This window comes from Kryptolebias marmoratus, linkage group LG20 (genome assembly GCF_001649575.2).
Source record: "Kryptolebias marmoratus isolate JLee-2015 linkage group LG20, ASM164957v2, whole genome shotgun sequence".
NCBI classification, from domain to species: Eukaryota; Metazoa; Chordata; class Actinopteri; order Cyprinodontiformes; family Rivulidae; genus Kryptolebias; species Kryptolebias marmoratus.
Genome location: NC_051449.1, coordinates 26,871,362 through 26,898,157, shown reverse-complemented (window position 1 = coordinate 26,898,157; position 26,796 = coordinate 26,871,362). Strand labels below are relative to the sequence as shown.

Genomic DNA, 26,796 nt, shown 5'->3' with positions numbered 1-26,796 from the left:
GGAATCCCAAGGCCAGCCGAGAAACATAGTCCCTCCAGCGTGTCCTGGGTCTTCCCCGGGGCCTCCTCCCTGTGGGACGTGCCCGGAACACCTCACCAGGGAGGCGTCCAGGAGGCATCCTCACCAGATGCCCGAGCCACCTCAACTGGCTCCTCTCGACATGGAGAAGCAGCAGCAATACTCTGAGTCCCTCCCGGATGACCGAGCTTCTCACCCTATCTCTAAGGGAGAGCCCAGACACCCTGCGGAGGAAACTCATTTCAGCCGCTTGTATTCGCGATCTCGTTCTTTCGGTCACTACCCAAAGCTCGTGACTATAGATGAGGGTAGGAACGTAGATCGACCGGTAAATCGAGAGCCTCAAAAACTAATTTATTAAAATAAAACTCCAACAAAACAAAAGGCTGGCGTGGCAGCAAAAAGGGAATTAACAATAACAAAATATCCAAAACGAAGGCAAGGCGAGACAAGGCATGGCAGGGAACAAAGAGACGACAAGCATGACAAAACGGAACGAAATGGCCCATTGAGGAGTGATGAACAGAGACCGGTTTTAAAAGACTGAGGGAAAGATGAAGATTGGCTGTAGCTGTGACACACAACAAGGAACAAGTGAGGTGGGCGTGGCAGGTATGAACCGGAAAACTACTGGGGAGGTGAAAGTGACAATACATGAACACAAATCCAAAAGACAAACGAAGCAAAACAAGAACTACAAAACACCAAACAAAAACCCAAAACACCAAAACTATGACATGTATAAATAAAAAGATTATTTATTATTCAAATTAAATGAAGTCTTGGTAATGTTTGTCATTTTTCAGCCTTGACTTTAATGCTTAGTCTGCTGGTCATCAGTGTCCTACTGGATACAGTTTTGTATTTGACTGATTTATTCACCACAACAGCTACTGAAACTTTGTTGCTTTTTCAGCCAGAAAGCTATGAGGGGAAGACTGAACATTGAACCATATTACATTCTGCCGCTTTCAACTGAGCCTATCACTTATTACACATTACTGCAAGACAGTTGACGAGGAAGAAATAATTTAGATTAGCAAACACCTAACTGCTCTTTTAAGAAGCAAATGGCTGAAAAGGCCCAGCTTATCAAACAGCCCCTCCACTTCATTAAAAACATCTTTAAAACATTGGATCCCCTTCCTTTAAATATTTTTGTTTGTTTCTTAATTAAGAAGAGCTAAGCATTGTATTGTTCATATTAGGCTGTGTTATTACATGCATGTTGATAATATTAAATAGGGTCAGTCCAAACAGGTGCCAGGGGCTGCCCGGGGTCCTGAGGATCGGTATGGAAGGACAGATATGTAGAGAGAGGAGCACAGCCATATGGATGTAAAGCACGTTGGGTTAATGTGTGCCTGTTTTGTTTTTGTTTTTTTGTATGTTCTGAAAGAAAGTAAAACGTTATGGACAATCCATGCATGCCTCAATGTCTCTATTGTTCGGGTGTGCAACAATACTAAACTATACAGTAGATGAAAAACTTTGCCAAAATGCTTCAGGAGTAAGATTTATACATGGAATATTGAAGCTGAAATCACAAATTTGGGTCTAACTGCAGACTTCTGTCATTTCGACACAAAGTGTTGCATCCTCAGACTGGTGTGCTGCTTGTTTTCTGCTTTCTCCTCCTCTCCTCAGGGTGTGATTGGCAGGTGCAGCTCCCAGGTGGCGTGAATTACTCTCATCAAGGAGAGGTATTTAGAGGACAAGATTTCCATAGACAGACCCCAGATTGTTAACTGCGTTTAGTGGTATGACCACTTCCTCTGAGCCTCCTCAAAATAACTTTTTTGAAATTTACCTGATATTTCCTTCCACCTGGCAGATTACTTTTCTGAAGGTCCTCCTTGACTGTCGGTGCACAGCTCCCATGCTAACCCTGCTGCTCTATGAGATCTCCTTTCCAGTGTATCGTTCTCCTTCCCCTCGCCACTCCGGCTCCAGACGATCACATGTGGTTCCTCTCTGCGCTCTCATGCCCGTCCCCCTCCAATGGTCCTCCTCCTCCTGCTAAAAGAAAGCAGCAAACCAAACCAAACACATCCACCAGCTCCGACCAGGAAGCAGCCAGTCACCTGGTCTGTAGATACACCAAACTCTCCTTCGATCACGCCTCCGTATCTCCAAGTAAGACTTCAACCTCCATCTCTGCTAAAGAACACTCTTTTCACAGAGATTAACAATCTCACCTGTCTTCCAGTGTGGATCCGGTTCCGGCTTCGTAAAAACCCACCAGCAGATCAGCCATTCCTAAAAACACAAGCTTCAACCATTCAGTCTCTCAATTGGAAATCTGATCAGCTCCAGCAGATGGAATCTGCACATCAGTTTATGCCACTGTTTCAATTTCAACCCCAGCCTCTGGCTGTTTCCCCGCCAGACCTTCACAGTTCTTCCAGTCTATCCGCCAGAAGGGACGTTGCCCTGCCCACTCCGGAACCGTTCACTAGAGAGTTGGGTAAGTGCAGAGGGTTCCTACTTCATTTCCTAATGATCCCAGTAACATCTCATATATTATATAAGACTGTTGAGAGATAAAGCTTTGAGGTGGGCAGAAGCTTGTTTTCATGAAATGGCCATTATTAGCACTTTCTACAATAAGTTACATAAACTGTTCAAACTCAACTTCCAACCTAGTATTTGTGAAGAAGAAGCCACCACAAAACTCTGGACTTAAACAGGAGAGCAGGTCAGTGGCTGAGTTAGCCATAGAGATTTGTACCCTGGAAGTGGATTCTGGATTAAATCAACCAGCTCTCAAGGGGGCGTTCCAACATTCACTCAGTGAAAAACTTAAGGATGAATTAGTCTGTAGAGATGACCCAGAGGATATGGATGAGTTAATTGATCTTTCCATCTGTCTGGATAATCAAATTAGAGAAAGGATGCGTCAGAGAACTCCTAGAACCTACTTGTCTCATCCTATTTCCTAGACTCCAACCCATTCTATTTGTTCTCCTTCACCACCTCCTGAGCATGAACCTATGCAGGTCGGCCGAACCCGGTTAACACTGGAAGAACGCCAGTACTGCTTGGCATCAGATCACTGCCTGTACTGTGGTTCCTCTCCTCATAACATTGCCAATTGCCCTATCTGCCTAAAAGCCGCAGCCTGTCAGTAATCCTGGGGGTTCTGGTGGGCCATCCAGCTCATAACTAACCCTCCAATTATCTATTGAAACTTCATTTTACTTCAACCACCAAGTTATTCCAGTTCTCTTCTTCATTGACTCTGTTTCTGAGCAAAACCTAATAAGTCCTGACCTTATTCAACATTACCAATTCCCATTCAATGCCTGGCTCACCCCATCCCAGTCCTAACCTTAGACGGAAGTCCTCTGGAAACCATAACTCACCAAACCGAGCCCCTGGAATTCATCTGCTCTGGCAATCACTATGAACAAAACTCCTTTCTAGTCTTTCCCACTAAAAGTGACCCAGTGGTTCTGGGTTTTTTGTGGTTGCAGGAACGTAACCCTCAAATAAATTGGCCTGAGTCCCGTATTGAGTCCTGGAGCCCCAAAATGCCTCAGAAACTACCTTCATTCAGCCATTCCTTCCAAAATTTCTGTTTCAATAAAAGAACTGTCTCAGCCTGACCTTTCGAACATTCCCTCGGAGTACTATGATCTGGAACAGGTTTTTAGTAAGGTTTGGGCTCTTTCTCTTCCTCCCCACAGACCATACGACTGCACCATTGATTTGTTCCCTGGTGCCCCCCTTCCCTCTGGTCAGTCTGGAAAAATGCGTTAATGAGTCCCTTGATGCAGGAATTATCCGGCCTTCATCATCATCTCTGGGTGCAGGATTTTTCTTTGTAGAAAAGAAAGATAAGACATCAACTACAGGGGTCTTAACCATATCATTGTCAAGAACAAGTATTTTCTGCCTTAAATCTAAGCCCCCCACCACCACCATTCTCGTTCATCCTGAGCCTGGCTCCCAGTTCATCCTGGAGGTTATCAATGCTTCGAACACTGGTGTTGGAGCGGTCCTCTCTCAATGATCCGCAGAGGACACCAAGCTACATCCTTGTGCCTTCTGTTCCCCTCCAACGGTCCTCAACATCCTGCTAAAAGAAAGCAGCAAACCGAACCAAACACAACCACCAGCACCGACCAGGAAGCAGCCAGTCACCCAAGTCTGTGGATACACTGAACTCTACTTCGATCATGCCTCCATATCTCAAAGTAAGACTTTGACCTCCATCTCTGCTAAAGAACACTGTTTTCACAGCCCTTAACAATGTCACCTGTCTTCCAGTGTGGATCCCGTCCTGGCTTGGTGGAAACCCCGCAGCAGATCAGCCCCTCTTGAAAACTAAATTCCTTGTTCAATAAACCTCTTAATCTTTTCATTTTGTCCGTAATTCCTGCAAGCACCACAGTTGCTCGAATCATGGAACAAAGATGTGCTGTATAGGAAAAGTCTGCATCTCAGGAGCACTTGACATAATCTCACTTAAGTTATCAGATGCCCCCTCTATAGAGAAGACACCAGGTTGGAGGCAATCCTGCAACCTTTTTGCTGTGTGGCAACAGTTCAAACCACTACACCATTGTAACGCCCACAATTCATTTTATTTATTTTTAAACAAATAGGGTTGTCTTCAACAGTTATAGCTAGGGTTTTCAGCAAAATTACTGTGCATTGTGTAGTGCTGAAATTATGTGTTGGGGATGACTTTCAGCCAGTACCACACCAAGGTTTAGCTCAATATTTGTAAAACTGACTAAGTTATAGGCATTTTTGTTGTTTCTAAGGTTGCTTAGCTGTGAAAGCTATCTTGAATTGGATGGACTTAGGACCCTGAAATTGTCATGTTACGGCCCTACACCTTTGTCTTGGTGTGTGTTGTTTCTCTGTTTCAGAGTGCCTGATTGCTGCTGATTGGATTGCAGCTGATAGGAGTGGAGACACCTGGCCAATGTCTCCAGGAAGGTTCATAGGCCACCGCCTACTTTGTTTGACACAAGTCACTTTGTCAGTTCAGTCAGGCAGTCTGCTGGAGTTGCTGCCTGAGTCGTCTATAGTCTGTTGGAGTTGGAGTGTGGCAGCCAGGCCACAGACATCAAGGGTGTTTTCCCACTGGCACCTTTTGTTCATTCATTGCATTTTTTCAACTGCCAGATACGGGTTTTTGTTAATAAATCCGATTTTTTTACGCATCCCATGTTTTGCTTCCATTATTTGTTGCGACCTTGGAGCCAGGCCGTAGCAGTCAGAACATGGAAGATTTTTTTGACAATCACAGAAGTATGATTGCCTGCCATGTGATTTGTTTATGGAGACATTGGAATGCAGTTCTAACCAATCAGCGATCATAAATCAAATCTCCATGGTAATGAGGCAAGAGGGATGCTGAGTTCATGATACCTGATGAGTGGCCTTCACAGAGCAAAAAGGATGCATACGTTTCTAAAGACTTCCTAAGTTTCAGTGAAACTTTGAATGAGAAAAAAATGTTACATATTACAAACTTGCTAAAGATAATTTTTTTTTTTTTTTACCTTTGTGGTTTTAGTATGTGTACATGACACCATTTCATAGTGTTCATAGTGAAACATCTGCATTTGTTTTAATCAATATTGTTTCACCTAACCTGTCAAAGCTCTCTTCATGGTATACAGATGACGGAGACTTAACATCTGTGTTCTCCTGTTGAACCTGGTGAAGTCATACCACCGGGCTCCACCTGCTGAAGATGAAAGGACTGAAGGTGTGTCAGCCTTTTTCCTACATCATCACACAATTTTCTTCCTGATTCAAACCCTGATGCAGGCAGTCTGCTAACTTCCTTTTCTGACAACTGAGAAATGATGGATTCTCATTCAACATCGTCACTTGGCCCGTTGTAGAAAATGAAAGTATTAAAGAATTTATATTTTGAAGCAGGACTGAACTTTTTATGTTTGTTTGTCAGAGCATGATTTGTTTCTGAGAAATAACTCACAGTAAATTTTTTGTTGTAACTGAATTTTCAAGCTAAACCAGTCCAAACCAGCAACCAGTTACACCTTGCCATTTGTGAGACTGAAATGTATTTTTCCCATCTTTGAGAACACACTGAATTGTTCATCTGTGTCTGAAAAATCACCTGCCAACACTCCTGATAATTTTAACTCTTGGGACTTAGTCCACCAACCAGCCAGTAACCCAGCTCTTGGTACAGAGGCTGATCTGATGTCCAGCAACGGGAGCATTTTTAAGGTCCTAATGGTTTCACAGGAACCCTGCCTGTAAACATGAGTGTCCATCTTCAACTGGATCTGCTATTCATGAGTGGTTTGGATTTCATAGGGAGACATTGAACAAACACAGCTTAATTAGTGTGTTTGACTGCTTTTTTCACATGCAGGCTTCTCAGAGAGCAATAGTGCTCTTGATTTGGGATGTTAAAAGATTCCAGCTCATTGACATCAGAATTATTCTGGCTTTCTGAAAGTAAATGCACAGCTGAGATATATGGAAACATTTAGTCATGGTAACATGCATCTGACAAAATGCGGCTTTACAGTTTTTAAAAAGAAATTGTTTATAGACAAAACAGTTGTAATATTAACTTCCTGTTAATAAATGCCATCATCAAACTGTGAGTTGTTGGCTGTGCTAACTACTTTATTCTGGTTCCTGTGTAGGCTGTACCAAAGTTTATCTGGGACAGTGATCATTATTCTTTAACATTAGTCTTTTTATGAAGTTATTTGTGCTATATTTGTTTTAAACCTGAGTAGCCTACGATGAGCATTTTCTTCTTTGTCGTACATCTTCAGCAGTCATCGGGTGAAAGGTGGTTACACCTTGGACAGGTCAAGAGTCCATCACAAGACCACATAGAGACAAACAAAATAGACAACCATTCATGCTCTGATTCACATCAAGTGACAATTTAAAGTTATCAAATAATCATGCTAATTGTGTTATTTAAACATGTTTTTTACCTGTGGGAGGAAACCAGATTGCTTACAGAAAACTCAAACATGGTCAGAAAGAATGTACACGTCACATAGAAAGGCTGCAGCCAACTTTTGAACGTGTGACATTCTTGTTGCAAAACAACATTGCAAACCAATAGTTCTACAGTGCTACCCTAAATGTGTGTGTGTTTTCATGGGACCAGAGCAAGTTATTATTGCTTTTCTTTTCGCTGGTCCCTTTTGCAGAGGTCACCAGTTAGGTAAACTTGCATGAAAGATTTGTGCATTGTATTATGCCAGATGCTTTTCCTGATGCAACCTGAGCTCAAACCTGCAGCCTCAGGATTACTAGTCCGCAGCACTGACCACCGAGCTATCGCAGCCCCCATGGGACTAGAGCAAAGTAAGACATAAGAAACCAATCAAGCATCCTTGATGAGGCAGAAAATTTACATTTTGCATTATATGTCATTTCTGTCCAACAATATTAGACTCATTTAACTATGACTGTGTAACTACTCTAATATGATTAGATGTGCAATTTTGTCAGTATAAAGGCAGAAGTTTTGGTAACCAACCTGACTGATGGTGCTCATGGCTCTCATGTAGCTTTCATTGCGTGAGCGGTACTGGGGTGAGGACAACAGTGATTTGGGGTCGAGGAGTGTTTTGGGATCCAGGGTGTCCAGGCTTCTATTGATTGAAACTTCACTCACTGCACGGAGGTAACTGTGGCTTCTGATCTGCAGTTTGGGAGAGTGCTCTGTTGAAATCCTGACACAGAGACAACAGGAACACTGGGTTATTGCTGAAGGAGTTCAATACTCCTCTTACTAATCACAAATACTAGCTCATTAAAAAAATATTTAACTCAAAGTTTGTAGCAATACATAATACAGCCCGGTACATAAACAGCTATGTACCAGGTAAGTACCACGTACGTATCAAGTTAAGTACCCATACATACCACGTAAATATGTGCTTACCTGGTTCTTACAGGGTATGCCTCAGGTTTGTACCCTATAAGTAATATTTAAGTACCCAGCACTTACCAAGCATATACAATGTAAGTAACATACAATGTAAGTCCATCCATCCATCCATCCATCCATCCATCTTCTGCTTATGTGGGGTCGGTCGCGGGGGTAGCAGCCTAAGCAGGGAGACCCAGACTTCCCTCTCCCCAGCCACTTGGGCCATCTCCTCTGGGGGAATCCCAAGGCGTTCCCAGGCCAGCCAAGAAACATAGTCCCTCCAGCATGTCCTGGGTCTTCCTCTGGGCCTCCTCCCGGCGGGACGTGCCCGGAACACCTCACCAGGGAGGTGTCCAGGAGGCATCCTAACCAAATGCCCGAGCCACCTCAACTGGCTACTCTCGACGTGGAGAAGCAGCGGCTCTACTCTGAGCCCCTCCCGGATGACCGAGCTTCTCAATCTATCTCTAAAGGAGACCCTTACAAAAAAATCCCACGAAATTCACATGTGATTCCCATTTTCCACACGTGGTTCACATAATCCACAAAAAAATCACATATTTCCACATGTGATTCCCATTTTCCACATGTGGTTCACATAATCCACAAAAAAATCACATATTTCCACATGTGATTCCCATTTTCCACATGTGGTTCACATAATCCACAAAAAAATCACGTTTTCACATGTGGAAATGTGGGAATCACATGTGGAAAATGGGAATCACATGTGGAAATATGTGATTTTTTTGTGGGTTATGTGAACCACATGTGGAAAATGGGAATCACATGTGATCACATGTGAATTTCGTGGGATTTTTTTGTAAGGGGAGCCCAGACACCCTGCGGAGGAAACTCATTTCAGCTGCTTGTATTCGCGATCTTGTTCTTTCGGTCACTACCCAAAGCTCGTGACCATAGATGAAGGTAGGAACTTAGATCGACCGGTAAATTGAGAGCTTCGCCTTTCGACTCAGCTCTCTCTTCACCACGACAGATCGGTACAGCGCCCGCTTCACTGCAGACGCTGCACCAATCCGCCTATCGATCTGCCGCTCCCTTTTTCCCTCATTTGTAAACAAGACCCCGAGATACTTAAACTCCTCCACTTGGGGCAGGACATCTTCCCCGACCCGGAGAAGGCACTCTACCCTTTTCCGGCTCAAGACCATGGCCTCGGATTTGGAGGCACTGATCCTCATCCCAGCCGTTTCACACTCGGCTGCGAACCGCTCCAGCTAAAGCTGTAGATTACGGCCCGATGAAGCCAATAGGACCACATCATCTGCAAAAAGTAGAGACGCAATCCTAAGGTTACCAAAACGGATCCCCTCAACACCTTGGCTGCGCCTAGAAATTCTGTCCATAAACGTTATGAACAGAATCGGTGACAAAGGGCAACCTTGGTGGAGTCCAACTCTCACTGGAAACAAATCCGACTTACTGTCAGCAATGTGGACCAAACTCTGACACTGGTCATATAGGGACCTAACAGCCCGTATCAAACGGCCTGGTACCCCATACTCCCGGAGTACCCCCCACAGAATTCCCAGAGGGACACGGTCGAACGCCTTCTCCAAGTCCACAAAACACATGTAGACTGTTTGGGCGAACTTCCATGCACCCTCAAGGACCCTGCTGAGGGTATAGAGCTGGTCCAGTGTTCCACGACCAGGACGAAAATCATACTGCTCTTCCTGAATCTGAGGTTCAACTATCCGACGGACCCTCCTCTCCAGAACCCCCGAATAGACCTTACCAGGGAGGCTTAAGAGTGTAATCCCTCTGTAATTGGAACACACCCTCCGGTCCCCCTTTTTGAATAAGGGGACCACCACCCCGGTCTGCCAATCCAGAGGAACTGTCCCCGATGTCCACGCGATATTGCAGAGTCGCGTTAACCAACACAACCCTACAACATCCAGAGCCCTAAGGAACTCCGGACGAATCTCATCCACCCCCGGAGCCCTGCCACCGAGGAGCTTTTTAACCACCTCGGTGACCTCAGCACCGGAGATTGGAGAGTCCGACCCAAAGTCCCCAGGCTCTGCTTCCTGAATGGAAGACGTGCCGGTAGGATTGAGGAGGTCTTCGAAGTATTCGGCCCACCGACCCACAACGTCCCGAGTCGAGGTCAGAAGCACACCACCCTCACTATAAACAGTGTTGGTGCTGCACTGCTTTCCCCTCCTGAGACGCCGTATGGTGGACCAGAATCGCCTCGAAGCCATACGGAAGTCTTTTTCCATGGCCTCTCCAAACTCCTCCCATGCCCAAGTTTTTGCCTCAGCGACCACCCGAGCCGCATGCTGCTTGGACTGCCGGTACCCGTCAGCTGCTTCCGGAGTCCCACAGGCCAAAAATGCCCGATAGGACTCCTTCTTCAGCCTGACGGCATCCCTCAGTTGGAACACACTCTCCGGTCCCCCTTTTTGAATAAGGGGGCCACCACCCTGGTCTGCCAATCCAAGGGAACTGCCCCCGATGTCCATGCAATATTGCAGTTGCATTAACCAACACAACCCTGCAACATCCAGAGCCTTAAGGAACTCTGGACGAATCTCATCCACCCCCGGAGCCTTGCCACCGAGGAGTTTTTTAACCACCTCAGTGACCTCAGCACCAGAGATTGGAGAGCCCGACCCAAAGCTCCCAGGCTCCGCCTCCCCAATGGAAGACTTGTTTTTCTTTGTTGAAAACATTTCTCTTCTCATTCAGGGAGCTTTCTCAAATCAGACTGAAAAATGTGGAGTTCCAGGATTTAAACTGCAGTGAGTTGACTCAATCATTAATTTCAATCAGTGCTTGAAATGTGTGTGTTCGTGTGTGTGGGTGGGAATGGGGGTGGAGGGGTGGGGATGGGGTCAGTACTCATCCCAGTCCCAACTCTCCAAGAAAGAGATATCAGTCTAACAATAAATAGAAAATAAGTGATGGCATTGTTATATACAAACTCCAAAGTGAAAAAGGAGGATAGGGAAAAAGTGACAGCTGTGGACAGCTTATGTCGGAGAGAAAAACACTACAGCAGTAATCACACTGCACAATTATTTTGAAAGATTTGTGAAACTTCTTGATATTTGTTGTAGGTCATCTTTGGTCATAAGGGAGATAAACTGGCTGTTAGCTAGCATGTCACACTGAATGACCACAGACTGTTGATTCAAGCTCACACCCAAAGATTTTCTTAAGATTCTTTTATGACAAAAATATTGTCTACAACAGCCTTAAATTGCAGGGTCTAAACATGTATCTACATATTCTTTAAATAAAAATTTGTAAGTACCCTTACAGTTGAAACAATGCTTCATTTCTCATGAAAAGTGATGGAGACTTTTGGAGACTGATGTGATAGAGTAATCAAAAAAATTATGAAAATAAATCATTTGTTATTATTTTACAAAGATATGCTAAAATAGTGGACAGATGTGCTGCTATCCTTATAGAGACAATTAATCTTTGCATTCTAGTCATGTTTCAGACTACATGTTTGACTTTAATTAGTATCACAGGAGCCTTCAAGGTCTTCATCAGCCAGTCAGCCTATTTAAAAGAAACAAACAGCCACTGGGTAGTTTGGTATGGTTGTGTGCATCACACTGAATACGGAGCAAAGAAAGCAAAGGTGAGAGCTGTCTGAGAAGCCCAGAAAGATTTTAGATATCCATGTTAAAGCTAAAGGATATAAGACCATCTCCAAGCAGCTTCATGTTCTTCTGACCACAGCTGGCAATATTATTAAAAAGTATAAGATTCATGGGACTATAGTCAACCTGTGGAATGTAGAAAAAGAGCCAAGGAAACCATCCAAATCCATTCAAGCTTAACTCCAAAGTCATGGTATGTCTCTTACTTATCGCACCATCTGTCACATTTGTAATCACAATGGTTTTCATGAAAGAAGATCCAGAAGGGCTACACTACTAATGAAAAACACACAAAAAATATCCTGACAGGAATTCACCAAAATGCATGTTGACAAGCCCAAAACTTTCTGGAAAACATTTCTATGATTGATGGGACAAACCTGGAGCTTTTCCATAGTCACATCAATTTCTTTTTTCTGCTTATGGAAGAGTACCAACAGATTTCACACAAACAGATTTACTGTTTACTTACAATAACAATTATCTTCTCTATGCTTCTGATCAGAAAATTCCAAGCATGCATTGTGTCTCTGTTCTTTGTATTTAACTTTTAAGTGTTCCTTATGCTTGTGTGTCACAGGATCATGTAAATACAAAGCAATCAGAAGCAATACAGAGCAGGTTGTGATTTACTGTTTTCAACCTGTCAGTAATGTAGTTTACATACACTGGCCAAAACTTACAGTTGGTGATGTTGGACCTGTGTATTGGCAGGTTTTTAAAGGTTTATAAGAAGTGGCAGTACGCTAAGGACAAAAATTTAGAAGTGAGTACTGGCCCACTTTGACCAACCCTTTCAATCTAATCTCCAATCAGTTTGACACCCATTTACACCTTCATGACTGTGACCAAAACATCTCTGGTCCAAAGAAAGACCCTAACAACCCTCAGGAGGAAGGAGAGGGAGAGTGATTTGCATTTGAGTTCAGCTTTTATAAACTGAGCAGATTTGAAAGATTAGAGCTCATCTCAGTTTGATTTGAGAAAGCTCTTCAACTGAGAAGCAAACAACTTCAACAAACAAAAGAAGTTCAGTTGCTTTGTTTAAAAACTTAACAATTAACAAAAAATGCTTTGAACTGAAACTGCCTTTGATGCTCATAAACCTGCAACATTTCAGCCTTTTTTTAACAGCATTAGCAGAAGAAGAGAAAGGTCGTAAAGATGTTAAGATAAAAGCAACAAAGAAAATGAGATCTTACTGCAGCGTGGTCATCTCAGTCAGGGATGGCTGTGTGGCCTTTAGGTAGCTGGCTCTCCGTGCCTGGACTTTGGGTAAGGGTTTGGGACTCCCATCAGAGTCCCCACTGTCGTCTTCAGCCATGGCTTTAACGTAGCTGCCACTTCTCATCCTACGACAAGGGATGTCATCCTCCTTTCCCAGAGGAGAGAAACCACTCCACTCATCCTGAGGTACCTGATTGGCATGGGGAGAGAAAAGAGGAACAGTGTCAGAATAATCCATTCCACTACTCTTTGACTCCCAGCCATCAAATGTACAAAACTAAACTGTCCTTGTGGTTTGAGGAACATAAAAACAGACCCAGCATGCTTGTCAATGAGAAACACAGGACAGAACAAGTTAAAGACTAAAATAAAGTGATGGCAGGGGTTTCTTTTCATTTACCCCTTTCTCACACACATGTCCAATCATCCACAGCTCCTACACTGCAGTCAGACTGCTGGATAATTAGCATAGAACATGATGTGCAGGGCTTGTTCAGAGATTTCTCTCTGGCTAATTCAAGCATCTGCTTTGCACATGGTAAATTAGTTCACCAAAACAATCTCTGCCTGTACAGATGAACTTCAGGCTGTGGAACTGTGTGGATCTGCACTCACATGTTCACTCTTACTGCACTTCAGGTTTTTCTCATTAACTGAGACTTTTCTGTGTGAGGAAAATATGTTTTACAGATCATTTCTGCACAAATAAAAGTAAAACAATTTTAGAAACTTTACTAATTCAAATAGTAAAGACCCAAGGACAACTCAGAGTTTGGACTGTTTTAAAAGGAAGGTTAGAATTTTTTTGCTTGTTTGTTTGTTTTTTATGTGTATTCTTATTGCCTACTGCCAAAGTCAAAAGAATATTAATGATGTTGTCTATATCTGCTATATGTGTTTGTTCATCTGTCTGTTCGCAAAATATCACATAAACCACTGGATGGACATCTACATCTGATTACCTTTTGATATCAATTCACAAAAACACAAGAACAAGAAGAATTTATATCAATTTGATATCAATTCACAAAAACACAAAAAACACAAGAACACAAAACTATGATGTAAAATATTGCGTGGTTTAGCCTCAATCAAATTTTAGTTCTGTATGTGTAAAATTCACAAATGAGTTATATCCATTTTTTTGTTTTGGCTAAGGTTGATTAGCTGTGGCAGCCATTGGGTTGTCTTTAAATGTTAATCAGTTGTAGATGTACACCCAATTGTTGCTTTCTGAAAGGTTTTTATAAAGTATGCCCAGTGGTTAATGAAATATTTTGCTAATGTACAGACAAATGAATACACACACAGACATGAGCAAAAATATGATCACCCTTTGCCTTCAGGTGGAAAGCAATAGTAAAAAGAAGAAGCAACAGGAGAATAACATCAGTACTTTGATTTTTAGAGGAATTATTGGAATCACTAAGGGGAAGAGGCTGAACACATCTACTGAGCTAAATGTCTCCTCTCCCTCTGACGTCAAACAGACACAAATGAGCAGTTTGGCTATAAAAAGAGAATGCGGGGAAAGGACCAGCTGCATTATTATCAGCAGTGCCTCTCACCCACGCACCAGCTCCAGATCCACAGCAGTTCAGTCGACTGCAGCAGCACTGAGGGGTTACTGTCTGCACTTCTCACTCTCATTATCCAACATTCTGCCTATTTCTTCCATACGTATCTGTGTCTTTTGGAACAAACATGTGACAATCACACGGACTCTATATGTAATACGTACCAAGGATCAGATGTGGATTTTGCACAACATAATGTCGACTGTTTCCTTGGTAATGACATTTTGATGGCCTAAAGCGGCATCATCAGAAATACCAGGTAGAGGTGTAGCCATGCAGGGGAGGTGCTGAGAAGTATTTATACATTTAAAGACAAAGGCACAGCTGGAGTTGATAATTGTTCCAAACATCATTCATGTTGTGCTGCTACCCTGTTCAACAGCAAATATCATCATAAGAATGTTCTGTTGTCATGTCTGTGCCCATTTTTTGACCCGTTCTTTAGGAGGAACAAAGACTTTTATTATTATCATTGCCGCTCCAAGTCAGGGGATGTAAATGAACACTACAAGTGTTGTCTGTTAACAAAATATCTTATGAACCACTGAATGAATTTCACTGAAACTCTCAGAAAGTAAATATTAGATTTACAACCCCAATTACAAAACAGTAATTTCATTGTGTAAAATATAAATAAAAACAGAATGCAATAACTTGCAAATCTCAAAAACCATAGCTCCAAAAAGACAGGACAAGGGTAACAAAAGGTTGCTTAAATAAGTAGTACAAATAGCATTTTGCAACAAATTTAGCAAAACAGTAGCTAAAGCTAAAAATAGCAAAATGGAAGCTCAAAGTTAAAAAGTCATGGAGCAAGCAGATTATAAAGAGAACAATGTTTTGAAAGAATTAAAGAGATCTCATTTTATAGTGAGTTTCATTCAAAATATAGATACATGTTTTGAAAAGTGTAAAAAGCTACAAATTCTAAATATCAAAGCACACTATTCATGACTGAACTTAACAGTTTGATATATAAATGGTTAAAATGACACAAATTATGTAGAAGTACTTTGATTGCCAAAAAAAAAAAAATATATATATATATATATATATATATATATATATATATATATATATATATATATACTGGAAAGCGTTAATCTGCTCATGTCACCACAAGGCCAGGTCCTGAGCGCCCACGTGTTGGGCCGAGTCGTGATGAAGAGCTACCTGAGGGAATGCCCGAGTGCAAATTTGGCATGAATATATATATATATATATATATATATATAAAAAAAACTAAAAACAGTAAAACAATACTGCTGCTGACTCTGCATTTACACTATTAGTCTGAATCAGACTAATATTATTTCTAATATTAGCCATCACAATGATTATACCAGACGAAGCACTTCTATACCAACTAAACTTTAGACTGCATTGAAAAGAATATTAACAATATTTTGTTATTGGTATGTTGGACAACCAAGGGGGCCTCTTTGCCCTCCATTATTTCTATAACAAAATATTTAGGTGAGACATCTCTATGGAGTGAAAATAGTCTCAAAATATCTGTGCGTGTGTAAAAATATCTGTGTGTAAAAGTATTTGTGCGTGTGTAAAAATATTTGTGTGTGTGTAAAAGGATTTGTGTGTGTGTAAAACCTTTTGTGCGTGTGTAAAAATATTTGTGTGTGTGTACAAATGTATTTGTAACTCGTGTAAGCATCTTTGTGTGTAAGTTTGGATAGGTGTATCTCTGAAACATGATTATAAGCCTTAAAAAGAAAATAAACCTTTTTCTACGCCTCCAAATGATGAAAAAGTACACACAATTCACCAGATACACACACAAAACTGCAGTTTTACACACACACAAATCATTTTACACACACACACAAATATTTTTACACACGCACAAATACTTTTACACACGCACAGATATTTTGAGACTATTTTCACTCCATACAACCCCAAAACAGGCTGTATACACATACACACACACGGTGGGACTGAATGCCAGGCAATAGTGCAAAGAAACGGTCAAAACAGCTCTACTAAGCAAATTTGGTTAGCTGCATGTGCAGAAATTCATGTAAAGGCAGAAGCAATTAATGTATACTTGTAAAGCTAACAAATAATAAATACTTACATGCAGAATTAAAAGTTATGTCATATAACATATAGAAGCAGATTACAAATATCTCATACTTTGGGGCTATACCTCCAAGTATTTGATCTACATTAACATTAGTCTGTCACAAGTTTTTGTTGAAGCTTACTTATAATAGCAAATAGTACTCCAATTGAAGCTTTGTATATTGCTTACATCTGCTTCTATTCTCCAATTTTCATGAATACCCACTCTTTACAGGGGTCTTGTCAATTTAAATATGAGTGCAGAAAAAATAACTAAATAATCTTTATTCCAGGGAAAAAAACAGTTTAAGTCCAGTATCTCCCTGGGCTGCAACTGTTGGAGACTAGTTAGTGAATGGCAATCACCAACTAGTCTCAAGAATGTCTCTTGCAGGGGTTCAGGTGAGTTCCAGAAGCTCACAGTCTTGTTTTACAAATATTTTGAACACCTTCAAAATATTGGTGAAACAAAATTTCCCTCAAAATAGTTACAGATTTGTCTCTGGTATTTCAAACTCTTCTAAGTTTAATTTCTGTAATTCTAGAGCCCTAGAGCTGTATTATGGCACCTTCATGAGAGCTCAACTAATGAAAGAAAACATATGAGGCTACAACCCTGAATATCCAAGTGTCAAAAATGATAAATATTAATTATTAAAAACTGGTTTAAACTTGTCTATCTTCCTTTCTTAAGTGTACTCTATTAGATTAAAACATTAACAAGGGAACGACTGCTAAGGTTGATACTAAGTGGGCTGAGGTAAGTACAATATGGGCGGAGTTGAACAGCAAATTTGGGTAACAGAGTTGCCAACTACTCAATAAGGAAAGTAGCTACTGGCTGTCCTAAAAGTTACTGTAGGTCACAAAATGGCGTAACCACCTAATTTGCACAACTGATGTATGCCCTGAATTGTATTGAACACTGTAGGAGAGAGGAATAACATAATGGAAGAGACAAAAAATGAGTTAAAAAAAACACCTAAATATGCTTAGAACAAATTAATTTTGTTCTGTCATATCTTGTGTTTTTAATGTCACGATGCCAACCCTTCCGTTTTTTTAGGGCTTGGGACTGGTAAACGTGACCCAAAAGAGACACATGGAGCTACTTAGGTTACTTTTTTTATTTATGTAATTTGTTAATATTGTAATTTAGTTTAGTTTTCCTAAGTCTGATCTTAAGTCCATTTAGTGGTTCATGAGACCCCACCTTGACTGTAAGCATGCAAGATTCATTTTCAGTCTGGATGTGGAGGACTGAACATCTTGTGGTCTGATTGCAGCTGGAGGAAAGCTGTGTGAAAACTAATCTGCCTGTGAGTGCTTCGAGACGTGGGAGGGGCCCCGGCAGCACCTGCTGCTTGATAAAAAAAGGGTTAGAACAACACATGCGTTCACATCAGTCTCCAAAAGTCTCCAATAACACCAGAAAAAGTTGCTAGATTTTTTGCTTGTCGCTTTTTTGACAAAGCGACAAGCTTTTCAGACTAAAGGGGTCTGAATACTTGCTAAATATAGACACAAAGTTGCTAAGTTGGCAACACTGAGTGAGAGACTACTGTTACACAACTGCAACATACTGAGTCTTGAGCTTCTTTTATTTTCTAACAGTTAGTAAAGTCTTAACTTGTTACTTAAGAAAACTATTTTCAAAACATTAAATATTTTAATAATCATATAACTACAGAATCCTAAAATGGTCAGTCAAGAATTAAAACTAACTGCAGAAGCAACAAACTGTTACCAAACTGTTCTGTGGCTTTTTGCTGAATGAAATGTTATACAAACATTCAGTCCAACACAGCACCATAAACAATACAGTTCAAGTCAACAAGAAGCCATGTAGACAAAAACAGAGAGAAAAGACAAAATAACTCCAGAGATGCTTAATCAAACATGAGGTCAACAGAAATGAATGTTGTTCTTCATGAGTTCATGTCATCACCTAGAATTCAGAGAGTAAGGCTGCTACTGGCTCTGCACTTACTTCTCCCTTAACTCAAAAGGAGGAAAGAGGAGGAAGAGGAGACGAAAGAGGAAGGCTCTCCAAACCAAGAAGAAGTAAAGGAGGTGTGTAGCAAGATGCTGGGTGAATCAGAAGCCTGAGGGTGAGTTGGGTGAGTGGAGGAAAAGCAGGGGGGTGAAGGGGTGTTAGAGTAATAGATTAGAGTCGGGGAGGAATGTACCAATGAAACCTCCAGAGCTGAGGACACACTACAACCAGTTAACACTGAAATGACTGTGGATTTTGTAAAGTGCAGTATTGTTAAATAGCTAATCCTTTATTTCTAAGGTTGTTTAGTTGGGGAGGCCATATCACCTAGTGTCTGGTTAAATTACTTATATGACAATCTCACAATCACATTTTCAAATCTTTAAAGTACTCCTACTTTAACGTTTTAAACATATTTTAAATTATTTAACGTTGTTAATATATCCACTTACCAGCCACTTTATTAGGTACACTTGCTCAATTGATTGTCGACACAAATGGATAATCAGCCAATCACATGGCAGCAACTCAATGTCTTTAGGCATGTAGACATGGTGAAGGTGACTTCCTGAAGTTCAAACTCAGCAAGAGAATGGGGAAGAAAGGAGATTTAATTGACTTTGAATGTGATGTGGTTGTTGGTGACAGACAGGCTGATCTAAGTTTTTCAGAAAACTATTAATTTTCTGGAACTTTCACACAAATATCTGGGGGTTTTAGAGAATAGTCTGAAAAAGACAAAATATCACCAGCATCAGCTGCATGGACAAAAAAGCCTTGTTGATGTCCGAGGTCAGATGAGAAGGGACGACTGGTTGGAGATAATGAAAAGACAACAGTAGCTCAAATAGCCATTTTTCCATTCAAAGTCTGCAGAATGCCATCTCTGAACATGTCCAACCTTGAAGCAGATGGGCTACAGCAGCAGAAGAGTACACAGGGTGTCACTCCTGTTAGCTAAGAACAGGAAGCTGAGGCTGCATTTCACACAGGCTCACCAAAATTGGACAGTAAGAGATTGGAAAAAACATTACTTGGCCTCATTAGTCCAGATGTCAGTCCAATCCAACACCTTTGGGATGTGCTGGAAGAGAACATTCCCATCATGGACGTGCAGCTGACAAATCTGCAGTAATTGCATAATGCTAACATGCCAATATGGATCAAAATATCTTAGGAATGTTTCCAACACCTTGTTGAATTTATGCCAGAATTAAGGCACTTCTGAAGGCAGAGGGGGTCCAGTTCAATAAAAGCAAGGTGTACCTAATAAAGTGGCTGGTAAATGTACTTTATACCAGTAATTCTGTGATCCATAATAACTACATAGTTATTAGGAAACAAAAGAGCTCAGTGCTCAATACTACAAATCAGGTTCAACTTACCCAGGGTTTATTAAAGAGATCTGGTTTAACTAACCCAAACAATGAGGACTTATTCTGAGTAGTACTAACTGGTTATCAACTTGATAAGTTGACACAGAATTTCTGACTGCTTGTTCATGTAAAACAGGTGAAGTTGCTCCAAGGAACCAAACACCCTCGTGAAGCTGCAAAGACAATCAACTGAAAAAATTAAGAAGACAGTGAATACACTAAAATTAATAACCTTATCAGTATTGATGTATTAAAACCTGAGTTGATCTGATGATAACTGTTATTGTTTTTAATGTTTTTCAAGTGTTACTTTTTATCAAGACATGAAAGTTTGAACTTTTTTAATATAATTTAAAAAACCTTTTGCACTAAATAAGGACGTATTTTAAAAAATAGTGCAGCTGTCTATAATGTTATCTTAAAAGTGTTACAGTTAACTTGTGATTTTAAGTAGGCTTGAAAACAAAGAGTACAATAATCAATGTTAGTTCCTTATCTAAAACACTTATTAGGAATAAAAGTTTAAGTGATTATTTTATAGTTAATGAAGCGTAAGTGTTTGGTTATACTGAGATCTTTCTAATGAAGACATTTTCCAAAGCCATAGGTAACAGAGTAATTTGGGGGAGGGGCACTCCCCCTGCTGTGTCTATATGGCTTATTATTTTTTTTATTTACTTATTAGGAGAACTGATTGGTTGATAGGAAGTGCGTTGAATTGTGTTGATCTTTAATTTAGAAATTTAACTTGCTCTGAAGCAGGTTTGATTTCCAGTATGAGTTGCTGCAGTCACAGACCCAGGTAAAAATGAACTAGCTTCAAGATGCTGAAAATCTTTAACTAAACCTGAAGTTACTTTGCTTTGCCACTAATTCTGCTTCATAGTACGGGGCACTGGTGCATCCTGCAACTATCAGTGGTCCCTGAGATCCTTGCTTGTCTTGATTTTTTTTATGCATTACCAAAAGAAGGCACCTCCTTGTCTTCGACAAGTCTGACAGTAAACAAAGTATCCGAAAGTTCATGCCACTGTTATTTTGTTATTGAAATAATTTTATTGTAAAAAATATAATAAATTCATAGATTTGTCTTTATGCAAAAACTCCAACAGGGTTGTTTCAAATTTCCCCAATGTGGGTATTTATTTCCTTCCTACGTAAAGAGTAAGACCCTGGAATGCAGTGCCATGGGTGAATTAACGCTAAGCCTGCTATGGTCCCGCAGATGTAAAAACTCAACATACATGTACAAATATATTTTTTAAATTATACAATGAATTATGATATTTGGTTGAGTCTAAATAACAGCTAAAGGCCTCAAATTGTAAGTTGTAGTGTGCCCTAAGCTTTAGTCAGTGATGTTCAGTTGTACTTTTCAGCCACGGAAATTTGCAGTTGTCAGTCAAAACAAATTCAGAAGAATTGCTGTTGTACTGACACAAACACCTCACCCAGCAGATACTGAGCCATAAATCCATGGTTTTTATATTTGAGTTACATTTAATATTTAGAAAATAAACCTTATGAATCCTTCTATATCAAATCAATAAGCAGTTTTCAGGTCAAGTTTTTCTCATCCTTTCTTGGTGAAAGATGAAAAAAATATGATGAAGAGATTTCAGATGCAAGTACCACAAGGGAATTGATGGCTCTGCTCCTGAAAATTCAACATGGCAGCTTCTGTAAACTATAGATGTTTGCTGCAGGACAGCAGGTATGTTTTAAGCTGTGAGCAGAACTGGGTTATGGTATGCCCTGATATATGAAGAAAAGGTAGTAGATCTGGATCTGCCTCCAGGTCTCATTGTAAAGAGAGAATGTGTTCACAGGGACTGTCATTTTACTGCTAGTAGAAAGTTTGTCTTTTTTTTTTTTTGGAATCCTTTCAATTCTATAAGTTCACTAGTTACGAGTATGTACAAAATCACTAATAGCGTTAGGTAGCGCTATGTTTAGCAATGTTTGCAATGCAGTTGAATTATAACCCAGACTTTTAGAAATCATTCACCAAGTATTTGGGATTGAACATGTTCCTTTTGTTCATGATTAAGAGATTTGCAATATAAGTAAGACAAAGAAAGATTTATCAAATTTCATAATTGCAAGCCACAAAGTTTTCTAACCTAACCAAGCTCTAAAATGTATCATGTTTTTTTTTGTTTGTTTGTTTTTACTGATATTGCAATAGCAAAAAATTTGCAATATTCTGTGCAGCCCAATTTTACAAGTAAATAATATTCTTGATAAATTAAAGTAAACTTTTTTAGTAACAATCCTTAACAAATACCAGTTTAAAGCCATCTGTTGAAAGAAAGTCCGAAAATAAGCTTATTGTAAATAAATCAATTATACAATTTTTTTTTTTAAATACTGACCATTTAAGAAACCATATGCATGTTTTTGGCTTTTTCTGTGACTTCCCCCGCCCCCGATTTGTGACATCTACAGAGCCGCTGAGGTTCACAAGCCTTCAGCCATTCATCAGTGAGTGGATGAATACTGGTACAATACAGTTCAGTTCAATGGAATTAATTGTTTGAAACAACCAGAAAGTACCACTGGAGTTTAATTTTTTGACTTCTCGAAAGATAAGAACCTTCCTCAGATTTGGATACATAAGCTCCGATATGATAATTACTCTCAGAACTGTTTCTGATCACTTCAAAGTGAATCATTGCTCCAACTCTCATTAATGAGGTGAACTGGTTTCATGCCAAAAAACAAGACCTTTTGCCAGCTATTTTTAATTTTAAAAGAATGGCAAATGGAGAGGAAGATAACGCCACAGAGAACGAGAGGAGACACTGGAACTTTTTCTTTAAACATGACATGAACCCGCTCTTTCAATAAAAAGTACGAGCTGCTTATAGGCCGACAGCCTGAGATCAGTTTGTGATTCTGAGCAGTTTGTTGTTGATGAAAAAATGTAGACAGTACATGTGTGATTAAACAATTGTCATAGTGTATAACTGCTACTGATTAGTTTACTCTGGTTTGAGAGTTCATAAATGCTACTCTCAAGCACGCTCACACTTTTTACGAGTTAGCCTCCAGTTAGCATCAAATTAGCATTGGGTTAGTTTTGAGTTAGCAACGTTAGCTCTCTCCTGCTATCTTTATGTTCATCTGCAGTGTTATGTACTGATGTCATGACATTGATCTGGGGGTAATCAGTTCTCACTGTTTCTTGTTCCCAACTCAGTTGTTATGCGCATTGTTTTGTTGGCTATGATAGACCTTGTGATCAATAAAATCCGAATGTAGAGAGTTTTCATCTGATTCTGGAGATCCAGCTGTCAGTTCAGGTTCATACTGATATGGTTGTATATCCATTACTTCCACAAAGTCTTCCGGCATTTCTTCATATTCAAAAGAGGCTTCTTCCATTTCCACTAGTAAACAACCGGACAGAAGTGGCATTCTTGGCCGGCCAGGGAACAGCGTAAGTAAAGAACCCAGGACGGCAACTCCACCCCACAAATCATCCACTTTAGACATTATTGACTAAAACGCTAAAAATGGTTTATTAAAGTTTTAGGTCAGAAAAATGGGTCCCTGGAATGTTCTGTGGATATGTTTGACTAAATAACATTAATGAAATGTTAGTTTTTTGAGATTTGACTGCATTTCACCTTCAATATGAATTATGAGGATGATCAGTGCAAATATTGCACTGAAAAACACAAAATAGCCTAAAAAAATCTTTAAAACAGGCTGCTATTTCAAGTCATGCATCAGGAGTTTGACTTGTAGATTCAGAGAAAATGAAGAAGTTGTTTGTGCTAAATAAAACAAGGAATTCTCAATGATGACCCTATTATGAGGTCTAAATTGCCATAAATCTAATTTGAAGCTAGTTGTATTTAAAAGAGGGACAGTATTCAACCAAGATATTGCTTTATAACCTATTTAAAAGCTATTTATTACCAATATTGATTCTGAAAGCAGATTACAAGACTGAAAACAAGAAAGTAAATAAAGCAAAGATTTACATTAGAATTACATCTTAAACTTAGTTTTTGCTAAACAGAGCATTTCTAAATGATTTTAGCATTGGGATAAGCAAAAGCAGCTAATAATAGACATTTAAACAAGTGCCTGGGGTTTGAAACAAATTTGACTGGCCAATTTTTCACTTGGGTATAGGAGACTTCTGAATAGATATTCTCTCTTAGACTGAAAATAATGTATTATTTAAGCTATAAAGTGTATCTTTATGGAAATCTGAGATTTTACAGTTTCACAGAACTGAACACCACTGACTAAGAGGAAACATTGTTGAGGAAAGTAAGTGATGGAATAAAAGGGGTAAACAGGGGGAGAAAGGGTGACTTGACTGGTTTTGAATGGGTATCAGGGAAAAATTATTTACCTGTAAGAAATGGCAAGAGTGGTCCTGCTGCTGACTGCCCTTAGATTTGACTAGAGCTCTATCTAGGTTTAGGTTACCGGATCCTGCGCTGGCTCGTAGCTGGTTGTGGCTGCTGTTGTTGGAGTAGACCTCTCTGGCCCTGCTCACCGTAAGACTTGATGACCATGCCCCTTTCTTCTCAAGAGGTCCGTCCACAAGACCCAGAGGCAGCAAGGGGCCACTTCCGCCAACGATACCTCCAACGCTGTTATTGCTGCTACCACTACCTGGCACACATGCTGATGATGCTGCATATTTCATATCGCTGTTGCTCCGGGAGGCTTTGAGTGCAGAGTGGTGTGTGTGGCCATGGCGTGCATGGGTGTGTGTGTGTTCATTAAGTGTCCCATAGGGATCAGCCATGAAGTATTGCTGTGACTGTGAAGAGGGTAGACTCGGAAGGGGAGTCTGGGGATACTTGTCAAGATTGTTGCCGTGACACTGGGCCATTGACATAGCAACAGGTGAAGGGGAAATGGACAGGGAGGGTGAGGGAGTAGGTTGGTGATGATGAGGGTGGTAGAGACACAGCTCCCGTTCCAGGTTGTCATCTGAGCTCCAATATCCAGAGCCTGGAGCAGATGCTGAACCATGGAGCTGGGGGTGGTGGTGATGGTGGTAACTTTGATGCTTGGGCTCCGCTGATCGACAGCGCTCACGGCTCTTGCTGCGTTTCCGGTGGCGCACTCCTGCTTGAGGAGTTGCACCTTCTGGGCTGGCCCTTGAACCACCACCACCGCCGCCTCCTCCACCACCACCACCATTAACACTCCCATTATTGGCCCCTTTTGATGACTGTGTGTGGTGTGGCCCCTCTAAAGAATGTGACTTTGTGAACAGTTTTTGGACTGAGTGGACCAAGTGTCGAATTCGCCCAGGACTATCGTTGTTGTCATTGGACCCCATCCCCCCACTTTGGGACAGCATTCCTCGTTTATATTGAAGTGTATGGTAGCCATCTCTGGAAAATGGTGGTTGTTGCTCAAATGGGTCCATATAATTTACTGGTACCCGAGACTGTGCTTTACCCCCATAGCCTCCTCCACCTCCTCCCCCTCGTCCTACTCCTCCTACATATGGTACCATGGCCATGCACTCATCCTTTACCTCAGGATGGTGAGATGAGGAGGTGGAGTGGCACCTCCTTGGGAAGGTTCCATATGGAACAATGCTGTTGTTGTCAGAGGGGTATGGGGTACGCTGAGCATTGTAGTAGGATAACTCAGCTGGATGTGGCATAGGTATGGGTACCGGCATGTCCATCTGACTGAACAAATATGGCTTACGGTCAACATGGTGACCCAGTGGATCATATGACGGTTCATAGGAGACCACATGATGGTGACTCCGACTACTGGACAGGCCTTTCATGACAGGGCAAAAAGATAGATGAATGGAAAGCGGAATGAATGGATGAAAGATGCCAGGCCCGTAATCAAAGAAGGGCTGCAGAGGACTGTCACTGGGAAGAGAGCGGTAAACTCTGAAAAACAGAGAGAGAGGAAGAATCATGTATCAGTTGAGTCGGGCAAAACATACAACAACTTATACAATCTATAAGTAAAGGTAGTATTTCAATGGGCTAACACTGTTGGAGACAACTTGGTGACTCAAATTTTCAGTTCCAATTTAAATTAATTGAAGTGATCAGCAAGCTGTGTTTAAACAACAAGATTAAAAAATCATGACTTGCAAAACTATGTTCTAGGCTGTGCCCATTACTTCATTGCCTACCACCACCCAAATCATACTTGTCCTGGCCTGATTTGAACTAGAGTTGAGTGATCGGCTAAAATCTTTCATCCGCCACTACCAGCCCAAAAACTGATGATAAACAATATATTTGTGAAGCTGTCTGTAAGTGGGTTTTTGTGTCTTCATTTCTTTTGTTCTGTTGAGGGATGGGCCATAAAAACCCTGTTCTTGGTACAACTGTCGTAGTCTGCTGTTTGTAGCCTAAAACAATACAAAATCACTGATTTAGGATAACTTTAGCTGAAACCAATGAGTTATTAAAAACTAGTGACAAGAAATATACCAGATTTGTGCAAGCAGCTGTGGGCTAATATTAGGCTCCAGGCAGCTTTATGACACAGAGAACAAATATGTAGCCAACTTCAAACATGATGCTCTCATTGTCACAGCACAAACTCAACAATATTTTTAAAGGCTGGAAACTGCATAATGTCTTTAAAAAAACTTTTCCCCTGATGAATCTTATGAATTAAGATGATATTAATAAGCACATTTTAATCCACAGGGCAAAGCTGCATACATTTGTATTTAATTTTCAGTTTGCACTTGGTTCCATCATTTTGTAAATATTTGGGGCCTGCCAGCAGTGCATAGAGAGAAGTACAATGCCTTGCGAAGTCAACTGCCAATGTCGGCCATTTTGTAACCATCAAACCTTTCAGCTTTAACTCTGTCATTTTTAGACATATGGAGCTGAAATTTAGCAAGGCAGTAGCTGAGACAGAGGCCTATTGCATACTGAGTGCAAAGCTAAAATATCAAGATGGCCGCCAAAGCTAACGGGGTAAGAAATTCAGACTGAAACTT

At 40.7% G+C, this 26,796-nt stretch overlaps 1 protein-coding gene across 4 annotated transcripts in view; it reads right to left on the bottom strand.

Moving 5' to 3' along the window:
* LOC108246689 (disks large-associated protein 1) overlaps positions 1-26,796 on the bottom strand; it is a 180,725-nt gene that overhangs the window by 103,939 nt on the left and 49,990 nt on the right. For 3 of the 4 annotated variants that reach the window (XR_005234583.1, XR_005234582.1, XM_017434353.3), the window contains exons 3-5: positions 24,196-25,717; positions 12,768-12,982; positions 7,523-7,718 (exon numbers count right to left, since the gene is read on the bottom strand). Coding sequence is in view for 2 of the 4 variants with exons in the window: in XM_017434353.3 (XP_017289842.1) it covers positions 7,523-7,718; positions 12,768-12,982; positions 24,196-25,605 (1,821 nt within the window). In the remaining 2 variants the exon portion in view is untranslated. The remainder of the gene's footprint in view (positions 1-7,522; positions 7,719-12,767; positions 12,983-24,195; positions 25,718-26,796) is intronic. The other variant, XM_017434355.3, reaches the window with a different exon arrangement.